Source organism: Apium graveolens, chromosome 1 (genome assembly GCF_009905375.1).
Source record: "Apium graveolens cultivar Ventura chromosome 1, ASM990537v1, whole genome shotgun sequence".
NCBI lineage: Eukaryota > Viridiplantae > Streptophyta > Magnoliopsida > Apiales > Apiaceae > Apium > Apium graveolens.
The window spans coordinates 174,995,653-175,013,807 of record NC_133647.1 but is presented as its reverse complement, the minus strand read 5'-3'; the positions used below and the strand labels follow the sequence as shown (position 1 = coordinate 175,013,807).

The window sequence follows — 18,155 nt, the reverse complement described above, 5'->3', positions numbered from 1 at the left end:
TTAGTAAATTAAGCATTTGGGGGGCCAGTGACGGAGTGCATATATGCATGCAGTTGTTTAGGAGTGTTGGGTTAAGGGCTTAAACAAAAAAATTAGCAAGATGCTGCTTATAAAATACAGGGGCCCACTTAGTTTTGATGAGAAGTTGTTTGTACATTGGTAATGTACAGTTGTTGAGTTGTTTGTACATTGAACTTGTTTGAGTATGGCCAAACCACATTAGGCGTTACACTCTAGAAACGGTGGACACAGTGAAAATGTGGTTACTGTTACACTAATACTCTCTCTGATCCTTTATATAAGATCATAGCACTATTTTAATATCAATTTTGCTTTCATTCTCCTGACGACTGACTCTGAGAGATAATTCTTACATACATGTACATGGCTCCCAACAAGGTCCGTTTTGTTAAGTTTTCTGTCACATACATTATTATCACACTACTTTGTTTATTATTATTTGATCATTTTTGTTTAGTTTATTCGGAGGTCGAGCGCTGATTTGTTTAATCCTTTTATTATTGTTTTGCTTGTTTGGTTTGTAGTTTGTACAGAAGCAGGGGGAGAGGACGAAGAAGCGAGTTCCTGAGCAGAAGCAAGCACTGAAGCACCTGGGATTCGTAAGAGTCATTGCGATCCATGTTTTGATTTGGTTGTCCGATTTGTACCAGCGTCACACCAAGCAGCAGCAGCGTGAACATTCAGTCGCTTTTAAATCTACGCTTGTTTATGTGGAAATAACCATTACCCGGATTCTTATCCCTCTCTACGTTCAATTTAAGGACGTGCCTGATGCTGTTCTTCTCTTTCTCGACACTAAGGTATTTTAAACACACATTGTTTTAGACCAGTCATGTTTTCATTTCAGATGGAGTGTTAGTCTGACCGCGTTTCTTGTGATTTGGCATTCCAGTTTACATAAATCCTCAAATTATTGCAAAATTAACATAGTTTGATTTGAATAAATGTTTACTCTATTTGGTCGCGACCAACTAACTACAGTTTCTAGCTTCAATCTCTTGGCCTTTTTGTTCGGATTCAATGGTTAATGTATATGTTGATTTGCTGATTGCAGGTGGATGAAGCGGCACATGGATATGACAAGCTCGCTCCTCCTTTGGTGAAACAATTTATCGGGCAAGCCAAGTCTGTGGTCATTCAACTATCAGATGCAGCTAAGCAGTTGGGCGAGGTGGTGAAGGCTGATGGTCCAACTGCAGCACTCCATTACGCTTATGGCTTGTACAAGGAGTCGCTGTTGATTCAATTGGCAAAGTTGTGGTATGAAATTAACAAGATTTCCCCCCTAAACGTTGTGGCCCAAATGGTACTTCAAACTGTATCTCACATTTCTGAGAAGTATAACGAGGTCATTGCTGGCATGGCTGGCAAAGGTTATTCCGTCTTCTGCTATCTGCCTTCAGTTCCAATTGATGAAATAGCAAGGGTTTTTAAGCAGGTTGAGCCAGCAGCATACGGAGGAAAGTCTGCTGCTTCTAGCGAATCTCGTCAAGACTAAGATTGTAGGCTAAGAGACTGGATAGTCTTAGTGGCTATTGCCTTTACAAGTTTCTCGACGGGTATCTTATCAAATAAATGAATCTAAATTAATCTCATTCTCTTCCAGATAAATTTAATCCCATTTTGATTGAAAGGTTAAATATTACTGGACTAGAGGTATAAAAAACTGGGTTCTGAAGGTATTAAAACTACCGACATAAACGTCAAATTAAAATACAATTGATCAAGGTGCCAAAAAGTTTGCAAAGCTCGCTTCAGTTGTCATACATCTTCTAATTCCATCGGGGAACAAGCCAAGTGCATAGGTCAGAGTTCTAGCAATGCACGCATGTGGCTATGTCCTCAAACTAAATTTACTTTACAGCTTTGATCTTTGTTGCACTGAGCTGGGTACGAAATATATGAAGTACTGAATTTTCACATTGCAGAATGAACCCATTAGTGCAAACAAATTTGATCTAAAAACGGTTAGCATTCAGGAAAGAACATGCCAATAAACAGTATAGATCCAACCATAAGCACAGCCATTGTATAATGGACGATTATTAACTTTCATAATACACAGAATTACAAGGCCACACACAAATATGTAAGTTCCAACAACAAAGTATTGACTTTACATAAATCTCGTCCATCTATCTTCTCCATCACAGACAAGCTCAGCAAGTTCCACTTCATTATACCTGCACAAAATGAGAACTAAATTTATGAGCAGACAAAAAAGAATGATGACATATAGCTAGTATGTCGGACATGAACATAGGAAATTAACACAAATCCCGCCGTTTAAGAAAGACTTTACAAAAGGCACATAACATCAAATTGGGACTGTTATTCCCAAATTGCATTATGACGCCAACCTGTATTTAGACATTAGATCAGGCTTTTCCTTTTTATGGGCGACTTCTGAGAACCTTATACTAGGTACTTCCACAAAAGTTGTTTAATTTCTAAGAGAACAATACATATTAAGACCCGGGCCTTTTCTTTCTAAGGCTGGTGATGAGAATCTTATGCCAGTTACTTCCACGGAGATAAGAATACACATTGATACCAACAATAAAATTGAGAAGTCAGGTCACAATAGTATTTGTACATGAGTCTATTATTTGGGGTGGGCAAAACCGAACCACATTATTCGTATATTATTCGGTTTTGTTCACAATAGTATTTGTTCACCCCAAATACTGTAATATATTTGTACATGAGTTCTATAGAGTATATAAAAGTACAAGCATATAAAAAAATAGAATCACTTTTAGCCTGATAACTACTACTTATACCTGGTTAAAAATTAATATTATTACATACAACGGTACATTATTTTTATTATTAGTCAATTATATTTAAGATAAATATCTAATACATATACAATTAACAATAATATAATATTAATATATATGTGTGTGTGTGTGTGTGTGTATTAATAGTATGTATCTATGTCTAAACTCTAAACATGAAAATATTATTTATAAATCATACACATTAGTACATACATAATAGGTTTATTTAATCTCAGGAAAAAAGAAAGGGTGAAAAAAATTGGGGTGAGCAAAACCGAACCACATTATTTGTTTCTATTTGGTGTTCTTGATTACGTTCTATTGATTTTTGAAAAAAATCATTATTTTTTTTTCTTTTTTTCCCCGATTATTTTAAAAAAGTTCGGCTTAAAACAAATTAATTGAAGTTTGATTACATGTATATATATTAATAATATATATCGGGAGTTGTACAGTTCTACTTTTTTTTAGTTTCTTAGTTCATAATCGAGTTCATTTTCCTCTTTACTGTATTCCTTCCCCATGTCACTACTCGTAGACTTGGTGTCAAGTTTTCCATAGTTTCAAAGTGTTTTCTGGTGTCACTGGTCGTAGACTCAATGCCAAGTTTTTGATGGTTTACAAGTGGTTTCTAGTGTACTTTGTGGTATTTTATGTTATACGAGTGCAAAAAGTAAGAGATAAGAAGCAAAGAGAAGAATTAACAGAGATTCGAAGAAATTAAGAGCATAAATGAGAGAAAAACAGAGTTTAGAGAGAGGTTGAGCTTAAAACCCTAGAGAGACAAAGCGAGATGGGTGGAATATAATTTCCTTTTCATAAATCACAAAATGAGAAATACAGGACACTTGCAAGTATTTATAAACTCTGACTTCCTATAACTAACTTCAGATAAAAAAGGATACAATTACCCTTAGTGGAACAACTAGTGCTAATTCAATACTACTGCCAAAATAAATTCCTGAGAATATTTTGATTTTTGAGATACTAATTTATAAATCTTTTAAAAGATCAATCCTTAAGAAGCCTCTCTAATTGAAGACGGTTTAAGTTTTCTTTAGTGCAATCAGGTTTGTTTTATATCTGAAGATTTCAAACAGGAAAAGATCTTAGTAAATTAGTAAAACATCATCTTGTTTTGTACTTTACCAAACTTCCTCTTCAGCAATATAGGTCTCCTATAATCCAAAAATCGATTTCTACAATTTAACAAACGATACACGCAATTTCTATACTAACGCTTAACTTACTCTAATATAACTAACACAAATTTCTCTACTGAATAAAATAACAGGATATTTAATCAAAACTACACACTGTATAAACATAGTCTTTGCAGGAACGTAAATATCCAAAATCGATTAATTTGGTAATCAACAATCACATAACGAGAGAGAGGAGGCTTAAAAAGATAGGTGCTTGAAAAGTCTTTCTAACTGAGGAGGGTTTAAGGTTTCTTTAGTGGAACAAAATATGTTTTGTGTCTGAAGATTTCAAAGAAGAAAATATCTTAGTAAATTAACAAAACATCATCTTTGTATTTTACCAAACTTCCTACTCAGCAAATAGCTCTTTACTGTATCCTATTATCCAAAAATCGTTTTCTACGATTTAACCAATGATACATGCAATTTCTAAACTAACGCTTAACTTACTCTAATTTAACTAATAACACAAATCTCTTATAATGAATAAAATAGGGGGATATTTAATTGAAACAATAAAACGCATAGACAGTCTTTGCAGTAACATAAATATCCAAAATACAATTAATTTAGTAATAAAAAATCATGTAACGAGGGAGGAGGGAGGGACATACAATTTCAAGTGGAGGTGGAGGAGTCGTTACTACTATCCTGAAGGAGATCATCATAAGGATCCCTACGACCGGGGACCTGACTAATCTGCGAGTCCCAGAAGATCTGAGAATTATGCCTATCAAAAGTCCAGAAACCATAAGGACGAATAGGAAGAGCCCACATTTCCTTAGTCTTAGCACATTTGTCCTTAAGAGTATACAAATGCTCTCGAAACTTTCGATCCCTCTCACGAGGATCCTCCATCAATTTGAGTACCAAATTCTCCGCAAACTCCATTATAAACGCCATTTAATCCCCCTATTCAAACAACGCCAATTTCAAAACCCTGGCTTAGCTAAGCATACAATTAACAATTAACAAATATAATTAACACAGCAACAGCGTCATTATTATTATATCAGATTTAACAAAATAATAATTGAAATTAAGGGATTTAAATAGAAATAATACGAGGAAGCAATTGTAGGATAGAGTAACTTACAATATGGTAGATCTGAATGCAGCAACAAGAGACGAACAAGAATAGGTAGACTTGATTATATTATATATAACTTTGGGTCATGGACCGGCTCTCATTTCAAATATGGGCTTTACTTGTAAGCCCTCGTTTTATTGTAGACATGCGATTTCACGAGTCTCTTTTTCTTTTAATCTATATATTTATATATATATATATATATTCTAATTATGTTATAAAGTGTTTTAATTTTAATAATAAGTAAAATATTATTATATTATTTCCAATTCAAATCCAATAAAGTTTCAAGTAGACACATATTTATTGACACATATTTATACATGTTCATTTGATAATCTTTACGGGACAATTTTTTTACCAGACAAATTTCAGGATTCCCAACATTTTTATAGTCGGATAAACATGTAACCTCAATCCTCTTGACCACTTCACTGGAGCTACAATATAACTTTTTTTGTTACAATATTTATAAATTAATTAATATATTTCACCCAATTAATATGGGAACTTCAAACCCATATGTTTGGATCGACAATTTAATATTTGAAAGCGGAACTTTATTCCTATTATTTTGTTAAATTATACCCTCTTTATCCCTTGGCTACAATTTCATATCCAATCTTATCTGTACCCCTCATTCACTTTCCCGAATCTCATTTCTCTTATCAATCCAAACACTCCCTACATTGTGTTTTGTGTTTTATACCCAGAATATAAAACTTAACACTAATTTTACGTGTAGTTGACGTTTGGATCGGTGATGGCAAAATGTGATTCGGAAATGTAAACGAGGCATATGGAAATAAGAATTAATGAGAATAAGAATAAAATGATCGGTTAAAATAAGAATGAAATAAAACAATCCATCACTAAACCTTAAGCTTTAATACTAAAAAACTCTCAGCTACAAATTTAGATGGCATATCATATATATAATTATAGAAATTATATAAAAATAAATTACTTTCCAAAGATACATTTTATTTAATTAAAATTTTAGTCAATCTCATCATATTTGATTAAATTTGTTAAACCGCTAAAAACCTGTAACATAACTCTACATCATCTATTATCATATTATTAAATATTTTATTTATAATAACTTGAATTACAATCAACTTACCAATTTTTAAAATATAACCAATTATTATAGTCACCTCCGTTAAAATATAATCACTTACAGGTTCATAAATTTTATATAATCAATATTTTATATCATTTTAAATTTTTAACCAATTATTTTAGCCAAAAGCTATTGTTGCACTAGCACTGCTCTATATTTTGCTCATTACGACAGAAATATGAAGAAGAGAATGACAACCCCCTGAGCAAATTTTGAAGATCAATAACCATAAATTCTTAGATCTCAAATCTTAATCTGTATACAAAGATGACAAATTCCAATATTTAGTTAAAACAACGTTGACATAATGTATCTTAGAATTTACATATTTATTTGTTGCTTCACTGCCTGATTTCATTTATATGCCAGAATAGTCCCTAAAATATGTGGTGGCTGGCTCAAGTAAAATCAAAATGAATGGTGAGAGTGTATCTACCGGATGTGAATGTGATCCACCAGCTCAAGATTATTATTTCAACTTTGCTGGAACAAGTGAAGGTCCTGAATTTTGTGGGACCTGAATGTGATTTCATCAGCCAATCAGACCTTGGTTTCTAATATTCGATATCCGTCTAGATAAGCCCCTACTACAGACTTTAACCAGCTTCTTCATGCCTGCAATTCCTCACTTCTCATTTCACTCTCTAACAACACACGCTCAAATATACTAATCCCTGTATCTACTAATCTGTTGACATGGCTACCTGCGCCGCTTCAGCCATTGCACCTGTTGCTTTCTCTTCTAACAGGCAAGCTCCTTTCCTTTCCTGACACGAGCACGATTTTCTGAGATTTTAATACATTTTGCATTTCGTACATATGAACCCTTAAAGTTTAAAAACGTGCATTCATATAGTATTTTATATGTTAGTAGTCTGCATGATACTTTTGTTTAAATGTCAAGAATTTTGATTTTAATTTGAGCATCTGATCATATAACCGATTCATTGTCACATTCCAGTTCCCAAAAAAGTGGATCTATTGTGGGAACAACAAAGGCTTCTTTTCTTAGTGGAGGAAGCCTCAGATTGAGCAAATTAGGCGCACCTGTTAAAACACGATCATTCACCACTGTTGCTGCTGTCGCTGACCCTGAAAGACCCATCTGGTTCCCTGGCAGCACCCCTCCCGCATGGCTTGATGGCAGGTCTCGTGCTGGTTACAAGCTATAATTCATTACTATTAGTAGTCTGCACATATTATGTTACTCATGTTGAATTCTTTTAATTTTCATATGCAGTCTCCCAGGCGATTTTGGTTTTGATCCTCTTGGTCTAGGTAAACAAACTATTTAACTTTGACTGGTTGGATCAGGATTTAATTTCTGTTTCTTAATACAAAATCACTAACCTTTGATGTTGTTTCTTATGCAGGATCTGATCCCGAGACCTTGAAATGGAACCAGCAAGCAGAGCTTGTACACTGCAGATGGGCAATGTTAGGTGCAGCTGGTATCTTCATACCCGAATTTCTGACAAAGATTGGAGTTTTAAACACCCCATCATGGTACACAGCTGGTGAACAAGAGTACTTCACCGACAAAACTACTCTATTTATTGTCGAATTGATCTTTATTGGCTGGGCTGAGGGAAGACGGTGGGCTGACATACTCAAGCCAGGGTGTGTAAACACTGACCCTATCTTCCCTAACAACAAGCTTACAGGAACTGATGTTGGCTACCCCGGTGGCTTGTGGTTTGACCCACTTGGCTGGGGCAGTGGTTCACCTGCGAAGATCAGAGAGTTGAGGGTAAAGGAGATCAAGAATGGAAGATTGGCTATGTTAGCTGTCATGGGTGCCTGGTTCCAAGCTGAATATACCGGTACTGGACCTATTGACAACCTCTTTGCTCACCTTGCCGATCCTGGTCATGCCACAATATTTGCTGTAAGTAGCAACCCTCATAGTACTACATTTCTGTCTTTTACATTAAGATATACCTGGGTACACAGTCACATAAGTTAATTCACATACATATTCTGATACACGAATAACTATATGGCACATTCATACTCATCAACGAATAAGTTAGTTCTGTACTTACTATTTTTTTGATGTACTACTACAGGCTTTCAGCCCCAAGTGAGATGAAGCAAGAGAGACATGTAACTGCAAATTCTTTGTCACAAGAACATCAAGGATCTTCTGCCACAAGGGTTTTAACATGTGCTTTGAGTGATGTATCTATTTCGTGTAGTGTACAAATACTTCTTTGGACTTAAAAACGCAACAAATCTAAAATGTTGTTCAAAACTGCATTCATCATTGTATTGTAATCACTGCATATATATCCTTGATCATAAGTAGAAGTGAATTAACAGAAAGGGTAATCATTTGGTGAACTGCAAACATGGTAAAAGAATGGCCTGCAGATTGGAATAACTGTCAGAAGGAAACAAATTCCTTCACATAAGAATGTTACAACATAAAATAATTAAGTAATTGTAGTTGTAGCACAAATGTATCCACTAAATTCTGTAGTGATCCTCCTATATTCTTCTAACATAGCTACTTCAACATTCAAGCCTGATGAGACCTTATCAGGAACTCAACTATCTTTTATCATATTAGAAAAACGGTAAAAAAAAACACCTGATCCTTGGAACAGTAAGCTAAAGAAGCTTTTTAGGTGCATTTTTCAGGCATATTGACATTAACAGTGTCAAGGCACATAATGTCTGCCATTTATATTAAACAAGAAATGCACTTACATTCTTCAGTAAATACTATAAAACTGTATTAATTCTGATGATATCGGATTCTTTGGTAAAACATTTAAAAGTCGGGCACTTACAATTATTATTAGCTTACCACTTCTGATAAGTAGCACGCTGCACTCTGATTACCTTTCTTAATCAGCAAAAGCAACTCAGAAGACTGAATACGCCTGTGGTGACCAAGAGAAAGGGTTAAACAATCCCCAGCAAGGAGTAGGAATGACCTAAAAACCATAAGCTCCAATGGAGACTACTCAAAGAAAACACATTAAAATTTAATTACGTCAACTCCAATTTAAAATATTACCATTGTGGCATACTTTCAGGCATCCATTTCCTCAGGGACAAAGCGAGAAAATATGAGGATTTCCAGGGCAAAACTTTATTTAACTTGCTCCATATATATGAAGAATGTATAAATATTTTAATCTATATTAAAAATATTATAGCATTTGAAAAATACCATCAATTCTATCAAAAATTGAAGATTGCACACATATATACTTTTCTTGGGCTGAAACTTATATAATACTTACTTTTACTCATAAAATACAAGAATAAGAATTTATATGTACACAGACATTTTAACACTAGTTTCTTAATGTTCCTGATTTTGGGGGTGTGGCTGTCCATGCCCTCCACTCCACTTCCTCTGTCCCTGCACTACATAAACTTTGTATCTCTAGAAAGAAGCTTAAACACCCTAGCCCAGTTTTAAGTATAACCTATTCCTAAATTACAGAAGCTCTGTAGATGTCGAAAGAAACCTGCAGCTCCATTTAGATTTTACTCTAACAAGTTGCTCACTATCTAAAAGTTTTGTATTGTGCACTAGTAGCCATTTATAAGCAGCTAATGTTTCTTTAAGGTCACAAAGTCCATCCAAGGTTGTCACATACTACCACTAGTATGCTAGCCAACTTAGCTTCTTCCTCGTTTTTTAATGTTATATAAAGTAATTTTAGAAGTCTGCAGACTCTATAATTTCAATGTCCATAACTAAAGAGACTGCCTACTTTGGAAAATTTATGAGCATATAGTTTTTTTTATCATTGCACAAAAGTTATACTTTGGAGATGTCATTCAAAGACTTGATAGAAACATTATAGGATTTCAAATTATCTTAAAAATGTGATTCATCGGTGGTGTTGATAAACTGAGCACGGACTTGATTGATGCAACATATATCTCGACTCTTAAGGTCCCTAAGCAGATGAAGCACACACTGTATCAAAGGTCCGACACAGGTGCTTATACTTGAATATGATGGCAGACTATGCAAAATTCAACCCATGTAAGCCTGTTACCTTAAAAGTTGAGCAATACTAATTTCTGAAAAAATATTTGTGTTTACATAAATTTAATATCATGCGACCAGGGTATTTAGTGTTCTTACATTCTCAGTGAATCACTTTTACTAGGCACGTCGAAAGCTGAGTGTTAAGTTTATTTGTCCACACCTGAAGTCACACGAGTCATATCTATTGGGGGCTATATACAAGTTCATCCCATCTCATATTAAAAAAAAACTCCTAATTTTATGAATTTAATCCGTGGCTCAACTCAGGTTCCAAATTTTACATTTTTGAATTTTGCAGTATTTTTCAATGGACTCCTCTCATCTCTCAACAATGTCTTGCATCCTACTCCATTGAGTAGCAAAATTTTCAAGGCCAAACTAATACGATGACCAAGGATATGCATGTTATGATGATTGATCCAAGGAAACAATAATTAGTTAAACCATAATTGAAGAATTGTTCTTTATATATAGACAGATCTCCAAAGGATTCTGGTACAAATTTAAAGGCATAAATAAACCTTTGGTCATGAGACCTATTCCATTTCAATAACAAAACCAGTGGTCAGCTAGAGCCATTATAACTTAAACTACTTCTATTCCATTTTACAGATCTTCAAATTTTAGCAAGTCCATAGAATTTTATGGACTAATCTTCTGTTTTTTCAAAATTAATGTCTCACGATGCATGTATATAGAAGCCACTAGATTTGACAAAAGAAAAAAAGAAACATGCCATTAAAATAGAATCCTCCCACCTCATCTGCTTCCTACTAAATTAATCAAGAAAAGAGAAGCACATACTTTTAAAACCAACCTTAAGCTTTTTAGCTTTAGCTTTCTTGACATTGTTTTAAGGCTTTCATATGATTAATATATTGAAACTGGATATTTTAAATGCGTATGAATAAACTTCCACACTCCAATATTAATTGTTGTAGTAGTACTAGTGGCATCCTTTGAAAATTGTTGAAAAGATACCTAACTTGAACTTTATATTACCTCAAAATTTGGTCTGAATTACCCATTTTTTTAGAAAAGTCATCTTTCTCTGAAGGCATTCCTCCACTACTACCTAAAGATCCATTGCTTTTAAATGTGTTTCTCTTGGTGTAGTCTAAAGATGTTAGTATTCTAAATCCAGAGAAGCTGTTGGTCGTCTTCTATGGATAATGGATGTGATTTTGTGTATGCAAAAACCATAAGCCATGAGCTACGGAAATATCCATACTATATTTTATTGGATTTTTGGGAAAGCTCTCTAGATGTTCAATGTATACAACTATCATATTTCATAATAGTATGTATGGGTTCATATTTGAAAGCATAGAAACTTTGGGAAGTAATGAAAATAGAACTTGACAACTACCTATGTGAATATCCTTCAGTGACACAACTCAAAGCACAAAAGAAAAAAAAAGAGACAAAGAACCCCCCAAGAACACGAGAAGCCAAAAGTGGGTACCTCCAGAAATAAACTAAGATATTTTTCAAAATTTAAAGCCAGGAAGAATGTTGAAGAGACGTCTAGTAATCTAAAATCTAAATTATCTAAATAATTGATTAATATAGACCAAATATTCGCGATGACTGGTTTGAATCAACTTTGAGTTCTAGGAGATTCTTAGCAAGATACAATAATGTTTCTCTGGCTCTTTGACTATTCATCGCACATTAAAATGATTCTGATAAACTCATATCCAGATTCTACAATGAAACTAACACAGGCCTTAATTCCAACTAATTTACCTTACTATTGGTTAGTGAATTAGTCTCTAAATACACACAAAACACTGATAAACAATGAACAACAACAATTGAAAGAGTACATGTCATAAATATTGTACAAGTATGTATCAAATCAATTGTAATTACAACAATAATAACAACATAATCTCCGGTTGCTCTCTAGTCTTTCTATTGTCTCAAGTATTGGAACAACATATATAAAACCAAAACATCCAAACAGAGAGAGTAGTATAACACAATGTAAATTTACTTGTAACGAGGAGGAGTAGGATTGCGAATAATAAGCTGAGCAGGAATAGGCCGACCAGTACCAGAACCACCGCAGCTATTACAAGCCATACGACCAGAACCAGCACAGCTACGACAACCCCTGTCACCATCAGACCAGCGAGAACAGAAGCAACTAACACGACCGCTGCCATTGCAGCTGGGGCACCTGGGGAAATCACCAGGTCCTGCCATTGAATTTTGGTCCACCAGGGACTTTACAAGAGCAGCTCCCGCCAGCACGCTCAGCCCGGTGGCTACCTGAGATATCACGGTCGAAACTACCATTTTCGAATACGAGAGGCAATGAATGTTTTGAGGTTTACGGTTATAGAGTTTTTGGGATAAAATGGAGTATGTGATAAATATAAGATTTATTATGGTTATGTAAAGATTACTTGTAGAGGTTGGCAAGTGGTGAGTGTTATGTACACGTAGCAACTTGGAAGAAGCAATGTGTGAAATTGTTAACAGCCTCTACTGGAATGGGGCTGCTCGGTTTCTTCGATATTTCTTACGACCCCTTTTGGATTCTACTTCAACCCTCCAGGGCCAGGCCACCACTCAATGGCTCAATGCATTGTACAGGATTTATACTCTTTTTCAAAACATTGTATAATTAAATATTATTTTTTTAATTATGTTTTAAATCTTATTTTTTATTAGGGGTGAACTCGGTGCGAGCGGTGCGGTTTTTTCCTCAAACCGCAAACCAAACCGCACATGCGGTTTGATCAAATTACTGCGATATATACATTACAAGTTTGAAAATTTTAAATAAATACAAAACTTAAATTTAATTAAATTTTCAAATAATATAACAAAGTCGTCAATATTCTTTAATAATACAAATTAGAATTTCACACTGTAAAGTTTAACGTAGAATTTTGGCTCGGCAATTAAACGAGTTCACTATTAAATAGGTGGCTTTGTATCATGTGTCTCATTATTTTTGAATGATCACCACGCAACAATTAGTCTTGCAGAAACAAGATGATCACTAAATAAGCACTCCTATGTTAAATGGAATTATGAAATATAAGTATTATATATATATATATATATTAAATATTGCGGTGCGGTAAGGTTTAAACCGCATTTTAGAAATTAAAAATCACAACCCGCACCGCGCGATTTATTAAAAATTCAAACCGTAACCGCACCACGAAAATTAAAAACCGCGTTTTACGGTGCGGATTGGTGCGGTGTGGGCGGTTTTCTGCTCACCCCTATTTTTTATTGCGTCACCAATTATCATAATATTTATAATATAATCCAATTATGTTTTCATGTAATTTTGAAAAACTACTTCAATTATTTAAACATATAGGTGAATTAAATCCAATTGGCGAGTCTGAGGGAATGATTTGTGACAACTCATTCTAGTTTTTCACAGTCTCTAGAAACGACACCTTTCTTTAAAACAAGTTGACTCTGTTGTATATTTTCCTCCTCGACTTGAACTTATAGGCAGCAACCTGCTCCCTTCACGTTCACAGTGTGTTGTATATCAACATTCCCATTTACCATTTACCTAAAACAAAGCAACTGCATAGTTCATAGTGCTTCAAACAGGAAGGTCAACATAATATCATGGTAGCAATCGGATGCACAATAACTGAAGTTTGATTTTTAAGTTTTAAGAATTTAATTTTCCACGAACATCTAGCACAACAGAGCATAAGAAGTTTGAGTGCAAGTGGATTTCAGGAAGAATGATTTGTATAAATTGTTGATGCATCACGATCTTGTCCTTGATCATGATTGCCATAGTTTTACAACCCCGACCTTGAGACCACCGAAACCCAAAATCTACCGTTCGGGGACAATCACTACATGTGTGTGTCATTTCCTTCACCCTTCTCTATCTCAGTTCGTCCAAAAACAAAATTTAATAATAATACTCAAAAAACTTGTCTTATATTGATGTTAATTCTCGACCTGTTAATGTATTCCAGATAACAAAGATCCTCTTCATTTGACAGCTGTTGCTCTAAAGATGTAATTTCAGCATTTTCTTTGTCTGTGAAGATTCGTGGGACACCTGAAATCAAGGTGAACATGAAATTATCTAATCTTTATATTTATATTAAAAGTCGAAACCACAGAAGAAACACAAAAAAATTGTGAACTCCCTAGACTTTCCCTTATTGCAACTAACCCAAACACTCCAACTCCTATTACACAGACCAAAAAAAAAGCAGCATAGGATAATTTGATGATGAATTTGGAAGGCAACATTATATAGTAACTCCTACTTGGTGTCTGAGACCACTAAAGCAACCAAAACTAGGTCGATAGCAGCAGACTTCTCCATGTTTATATTATACTCTTTTTGCAACTTACTTATAAGAGCATCTCCAATAGGGGTAGGTTGCCAATACTTATGTGGCATGGCAACTTTGGTTGCCAACCTATTGGAGTTATGGGGTTGCCAAGAGATTGCCAACCAAAGTTGCCAAAACTTGGCAACTTCCTCATTAGTTAAATGCAACTTTTGTCCAAAAAATTTATTCAAACTCATTTCCATTTTTAAATTCCCAATTTGGCAATTTATTTTTATTGTACTAATGTAGGGACCATATTGGCAACTATTGGGGTTGCCAACTATTGGAGTGTATTTTTGAAAAAGGTTGCCAAAGATGATATGGAGGAGAGATAAAATAAAAAACTAATATATATATTGACTTTGGCAAAATTTGGCAACCTTTTGGGCAACTCCTATTGGAGATGCTCAGAGAGCCTAAGAAGTGACTAAAGATTACATTTATGCTGTAACTTACAAGATGTTTTGAAGTAAAAGTATGTGGAACCAAGTAGTAGTATGTGAATGTATTATACAGAATATTGATTTTTTCATCGAAAAAAATGCCAAAAAAAAGAGCAAAACTACAAGGTCTATGATAAAAAGATGCAAATTTGTCAAATTTGTCAATATGAGCTATAAATAGAAGGGGAGAAAAGAAAAGAAAAACTTGCAACTACTAAATTGATAATAATACTAACCATGAAAGCACTCTCTAGCTTCTCCAGCCATAAGAACAATATCACCACTACGTAGAAACATGGCTACAGGCTCATCCTCTCTCGACTTCCCTCCAAGAAGGAAAATCGCTTTGCATCCCAAGCTAAAGAAAGACATTATAACTCTGTCAAGCCACGTGTATTGTTTACCACTCTACATTGAAAGATAAATGAAGAAGTGATCCTGGCAAGATACCTTATGCTTACAATAGGCTTGCTCCAATCTGCCTCCATGTCGTCGAGGTGGCCACCTAGCATGTCACCTAACAGAAAAGGTTTATTACATATTATGGTAAAGATGAAATAGCTTGACAACAACATAAATCTATCATTTAAATGTACATCCTATTATGAACAAAATAACACCTAAAGTATACCCGCTCCAAAGTAATTAACTATGGCAGCTTCAGGCTGAAATTCTTCCCCGAAAGACATGGAAGGAGCTGCCATCTTTTTAGCCAGTTGAGAAAGTAGATCAGGGATCTTGTTATGTGGGAGACCAACATTGTAGTTCCGCTGCATAAGAAATATCTTAGTTTTGCTTTTAAGCAAATCAGTCCACAAGTCACATTCATAAAAAACACAAGATCCATATTAAACAACACATAATTAGCGGGAAGACTAGCAATTTGCACAAACAAGGGGAAACTAGCACAAAAACCTAGAATAAGACTGTAGAGCTAAACCACCATGGGACTTCTCCAGTAAGTGCTACATATCAACCTGACTATACCTGAACACCCCTTTAACATTATTTTACTTAGATAATGCATTATTCATGAGGACGCGATGAGAAGAAAGCACTAACTATACACTGAGTTGTGCACCATTACTTCACCATATTAACTAGATTAATCATTCTTTTCTTAAAACTAGATGACATATTTTCACATCGTCAATACAACAACTCCAAAGCACCCTTTTTTGTCATGAATATCATATCTCACATAAATAAGGTCCAAACTCAAGGGGTAAACTTTTAAATTATCAGTTCAAAGAACAACTAAGAAAAGATAATTAGTTTATCACAAATTTGGGATCAACTTTGGGATTCTACTCAACTTGTGGTGAATAGTTTGAGATTCCCAAGGCATCCAAGGCAAAGGTACAACTTTAATATAACTACTAACTACAGGTCATCATATATCCACGGAGCTCTCAAGCTACTGGGTAATTCTACATTTTAACAAGCACTTAACATTCATTAAAATTTAAATTACGAAAATGACCTTGGACCAATCGAACTGCAGTCCAAGAGTACTCCACCGTAACTTCCGCAGCAAAGTAGACGCTGGTATTGACTTACAAGTACTTGTTGCACTTGGTTCTCGAGACGATTCCCATCCATAAGCTAGATCAGTTGGCAACGGATCATTATCAGGGAGACAATTTTGCTTTTCAACTAAAACCTTCTTTTCTTTAGCTGAAATGAACAAGTCATGTATCGGACCATAAACTGCATTGTGATTTGTTCTATTCGGTGGTTGGGGAAAATTAGTTAGACTTTCCCTTATCCAATGACACTGTTCTGCAACGCTCAATGCTTGTGGTATAAAACAAAACCCTACAGTACAAGACAATAAAAGCCTTAATAATTACTATAAGCAACGAGAATCGTAAAATTGAACAAATATAACTAGCAAACAATGCCAATCGCGTAAAGAGAAAAGAAAGAAGTGAGTTTGAGGCAATGACAAAGTATTTTATATACCAGGGTGTTTGTCTAAGTTGAAGACCGGGATATCAAATTGAGGGGCAGCTGCTAATGAAACTCCAGAAGGAAGTTGAGCATTCGCATTGTATGATTTTAGGATTGACTTGAAGTCCAAAACATGCGTCAAATCCACTGCTCTTGGTTGCTTTTTCCTACATAATAATAATAATAATAATCGTTAAAGCTTAATCATAGGACTGAGAGAGGGGGGGGGGGCGAGAGAGAGAGAGAGAGAGAGAGAGAGACTTTTTAGTGTTATTCTGGTAATAAAGCTTATATTGTTTCTCTGCCTTTCTGAAAGCAGTACGCTCTGATTCAGTATCACCAACTCCGTACATTGGATTGGCCCTCAAATCCAAACAACAAGGGTTCTGTAGCAGCTAGGGTTTCTCAGATGAATGAATCAAATAATCTCTCAATTAGCCCCTTTTTTCCTCAAATATTTGTAGCAGGCGCAGCTAGGGTTTCTACAGTTTTAACTTTCTCTTCCGGTGAGCTTATACACTCGGGCAGTATCGGTCCCCAACGAACATGTTCGGGTTAGAAATTGGATCCAAAGCTGGATCTGGTCTGAAATTTTAAGATTTAGAATTAAACCCTAAAATTATAAAATATAAATTATTTGAATAGTTTTATCATAAAATCAAATATTTGATTATAAAATTTCATTAATCTGAATAAATTTAAATTAAATGGTTAAAATTTGGGACCGCATTCCCAGATTTAGGCTGTCAAAAAAATTCGAAAAATATGATATTCGTCCGAAAATCTGCATTCGTATCTAAAATAAAGCGGATATTATTCATATCTGAAACAAAACAGATATTATCTGTATTCGAATCTGACGATTGTGGATACGAAAACGGATATAAACATATCTGTATCCGATAATATCCTAATCCGAATAAATATATTTTATATTTAAATATTTAAATAGCGGATATTATTTGTATTCGAATCTGACGATTTTGGATACGGAAACGGATATAGACATATTTGTATCCGATAATATCCGAATAAATATATTTTATATTTAAATATTTAAATAGCGGATATTATCTGTATTCGAATCTGACGATTGTGGATACAGAAACATATATAGACATATTTGTATCCGATAATATCCGAATATATATATTTTATATTTAAATATTTAAA

The 18,155-nt window shown here is 34.5% G+C and overlaps 5 protein-coding genes across 6 annotated transcripts; 2 read left to right on the top strand and 3 right to left on the bottom strand.

Moving 5' to 3' along the window:
- Positions 1-234: 234 nt before the first annotated feature.
- On the top strand, positions 235-1,834 carry LOC141671599 (REF/SRPP-like protein At1g67360). The gene is made up of 3 exons (XM_074477883.1): positions 235-399; positions 546-821; positions 1,076-1,834. The coding sequence occupies exons 1-3, from the start codon at positions 379-381 to the stop codon at positions 1,517-1,519; spliced, it is 741 nt and encodes a 246-aa protein (XP_074333984.1). The 5' UTR covers positions 235-378; the 3' UTR covers positions 1,520-1,834.
- Positions 1,835-1,973: 139 nt separating this feature from the next.
- Positions 1,974-5,251, bottom strand: LOC141671610 (uncharacterized). The gene is made up of 3 exons (XM_074477892.1): positions 5,106-5,251; positions 4,624-4,921; positions 1,974-2,204 (listed from the first exon to the last, which is right to left on the bottom strand). Exon 2 carries the CDS (start codon positions 4,910-4,912, stop codon positions 4,628-4,630), a length of 285 nt encoding a protein of 94 aa, XP_074333993.1. The 5' UTR covers positions 4,913-4,921; positions 5,106-5,251; the 3' UTR covers positions 1,974-2,204; positions 4,624-4,627.
- Positions 5,252-6,821: 1,570 nt separating this feature from the next.
- On the top strand, positions 6,822-8,484 carry LOC141671582 (chlorophyll a-b binding protein, chloroplastic). The gene is made up of 5 exons (XM_074477867.1): positions 6,822-6,967; positions 7,180-7,372; positions 7,466-7,503; positions 7,599-8,113; positions 8,295-8,484. Exons 1-5 carry the CDS (start codon positions 6,922-6,924, stop codon positions 8,310-8,312), a joined length of 810 nt encoding a protein of 269 aa, XP_074333968.1. The 5' UTR covers positions 6,822-6,921; the 3' UTR covers positions 8,313-8,484.
- Positions 8,485-12,047: 3,563 nt separating this feature from the next.
- LOC141671590 (uncharacterized) lies at positions 12,048-12,784 on the bottom strand. Its single transcript, XM_074477877.1, has one exon. The coding sequence runs from the start codon at positions 12,545-12,547 to the stop codon at positions 12,239-12,241; it is 309 nt and encodes a 102-aa protein (XP_074333978.1). The 5' UTR covers positions 12,548-12,784; the 3' UTR covers positions 12,048-12,238.
- Positions 12,785-13,854: 1,070 nt separating this feature from the next.
- Positions 13,855-17,561, bottom strand: LOC141671570 (DNA N(6)-methyladenine demethylase ALKBH1A). 2 transcript variants are annotated; one of them, XM_074477851.1, is made up of 7 exons: positions 17,244-17,561; positions 16,995-17,149; positions 16,513-16,847; positions 15,661-15,799; positions 15,480-15,546; positions 15,266-15,408; positions 13,855-14,303 (listed from the first exon to the last, which is right to left on the bottom strand). In XM_074477851.1, the coding sequence occupies exons 1-7, from the start codon at positions 17,333-17,335 to the stop codon at positions 14,164-14,166; spliced, it is 1,071 nt and encodes a 356-aa protein (XP_074333952.1). In that variant the 5' UTR covers positions 17,336-17,561; the 3' UTR covers positions 13,855-14,163. The 2 variants fall into 2 exon arrangements, with proteins under 2 accessions (XP_074333952.1, XP_074333958.1); XM_074477857.1 differs by having other exon boundaries at positions 13,859-14,303; positions 15,266-15,387.
- Positions 17,562-18,155: the final 594 nt, after the last annotated feature.

What these genes read in the sequence shown, in the direction of transcription:
- LOC141671582 (XM_074477867.1), top strand. Translation starts at nt 6,922, where the DNA reads ATGGCTACCTGCGCCGCTTCAGCCATTGCACCTGTTGCTTTCTCTT. An exon ending in TGCACCTGTTGCTTTCTCTT is followed by an intron (nt 6,968 to 7,179) that starts CTAACAGGCAAG and finishes ATTCATTGTCAC; the next exon opens with ATTCCAGTTCCCAAAAAAGT. An exon ending in TTTTGATCCTCTTGGTCTAG is followed by an intron (nt 7,504 to 7,598) that starts GTAAACAAACTA and finishes TTTCTTATGCAG; the next exon opens with GATCTGATCCCGAGACCTTG.
- LOC141671610 (XM_074477892.1), bottom strand. Translation starts at nt 4,912, where the DNA reads ATGGCGTTTATAATGGAGTTTGCGGAGAATTTGGTACTCAAATTGATG.
- LOC141671599 (XM_074477883.1), top strand. Translation starts at nt 379, where the DNA reads ATGTACATGGCTCCCAACAAG. An exon ending in TGTACATGGCTCCCAACAAG is followed by an intron (nt 400 to 545) that starts GTCCGTTTTGTT and finishes TTTGGTTTGTAG; the next exon opens with TTTGTACAGAAGCAGGGGGA. An exon ending in TTCTCTTTCTCGACACTAAG is followed by an intron (nt 822 to 1,075) that starts GTATTTTAAACA and finishes TGCTGATTGCAG; the next exon opens with GTGGATGAAGCGGCACATGG.
- LOC141671570 (XM_074477851.1), bottom strand. Translation starts at nt 17,335, where the DNA reads ATGTACGGAGTTGGTGATACTGAATCAGAGCGTACTGCTTTCAGAAAG. An exon ending in TACCAGAATAACACTAAAAA is followed by an intron (nt 17,150 to 17,243) that starts GTCTCTCTCTCT and finishes ATTATTATGTAG; the next exon opens with GAAAAAGCAACCAAGAGCAG. An exon ending in CAACTTAGACAAACACCCTG is followed by an intron (nt 16,848 to 16,994) that starts GTATATAAAATA and finishes CTTGTACTGTAG; the next exon opens with GGTTTTGTTTTATACCACAA.
- LOC141671590 (XM_074477877.1), bottom strand. Translation starts at nt 12,547, where the DNA reads ATGGTAGTTTCGACCGTGATATCTCAGGTAGCCACCGGGCTGAGCGTG.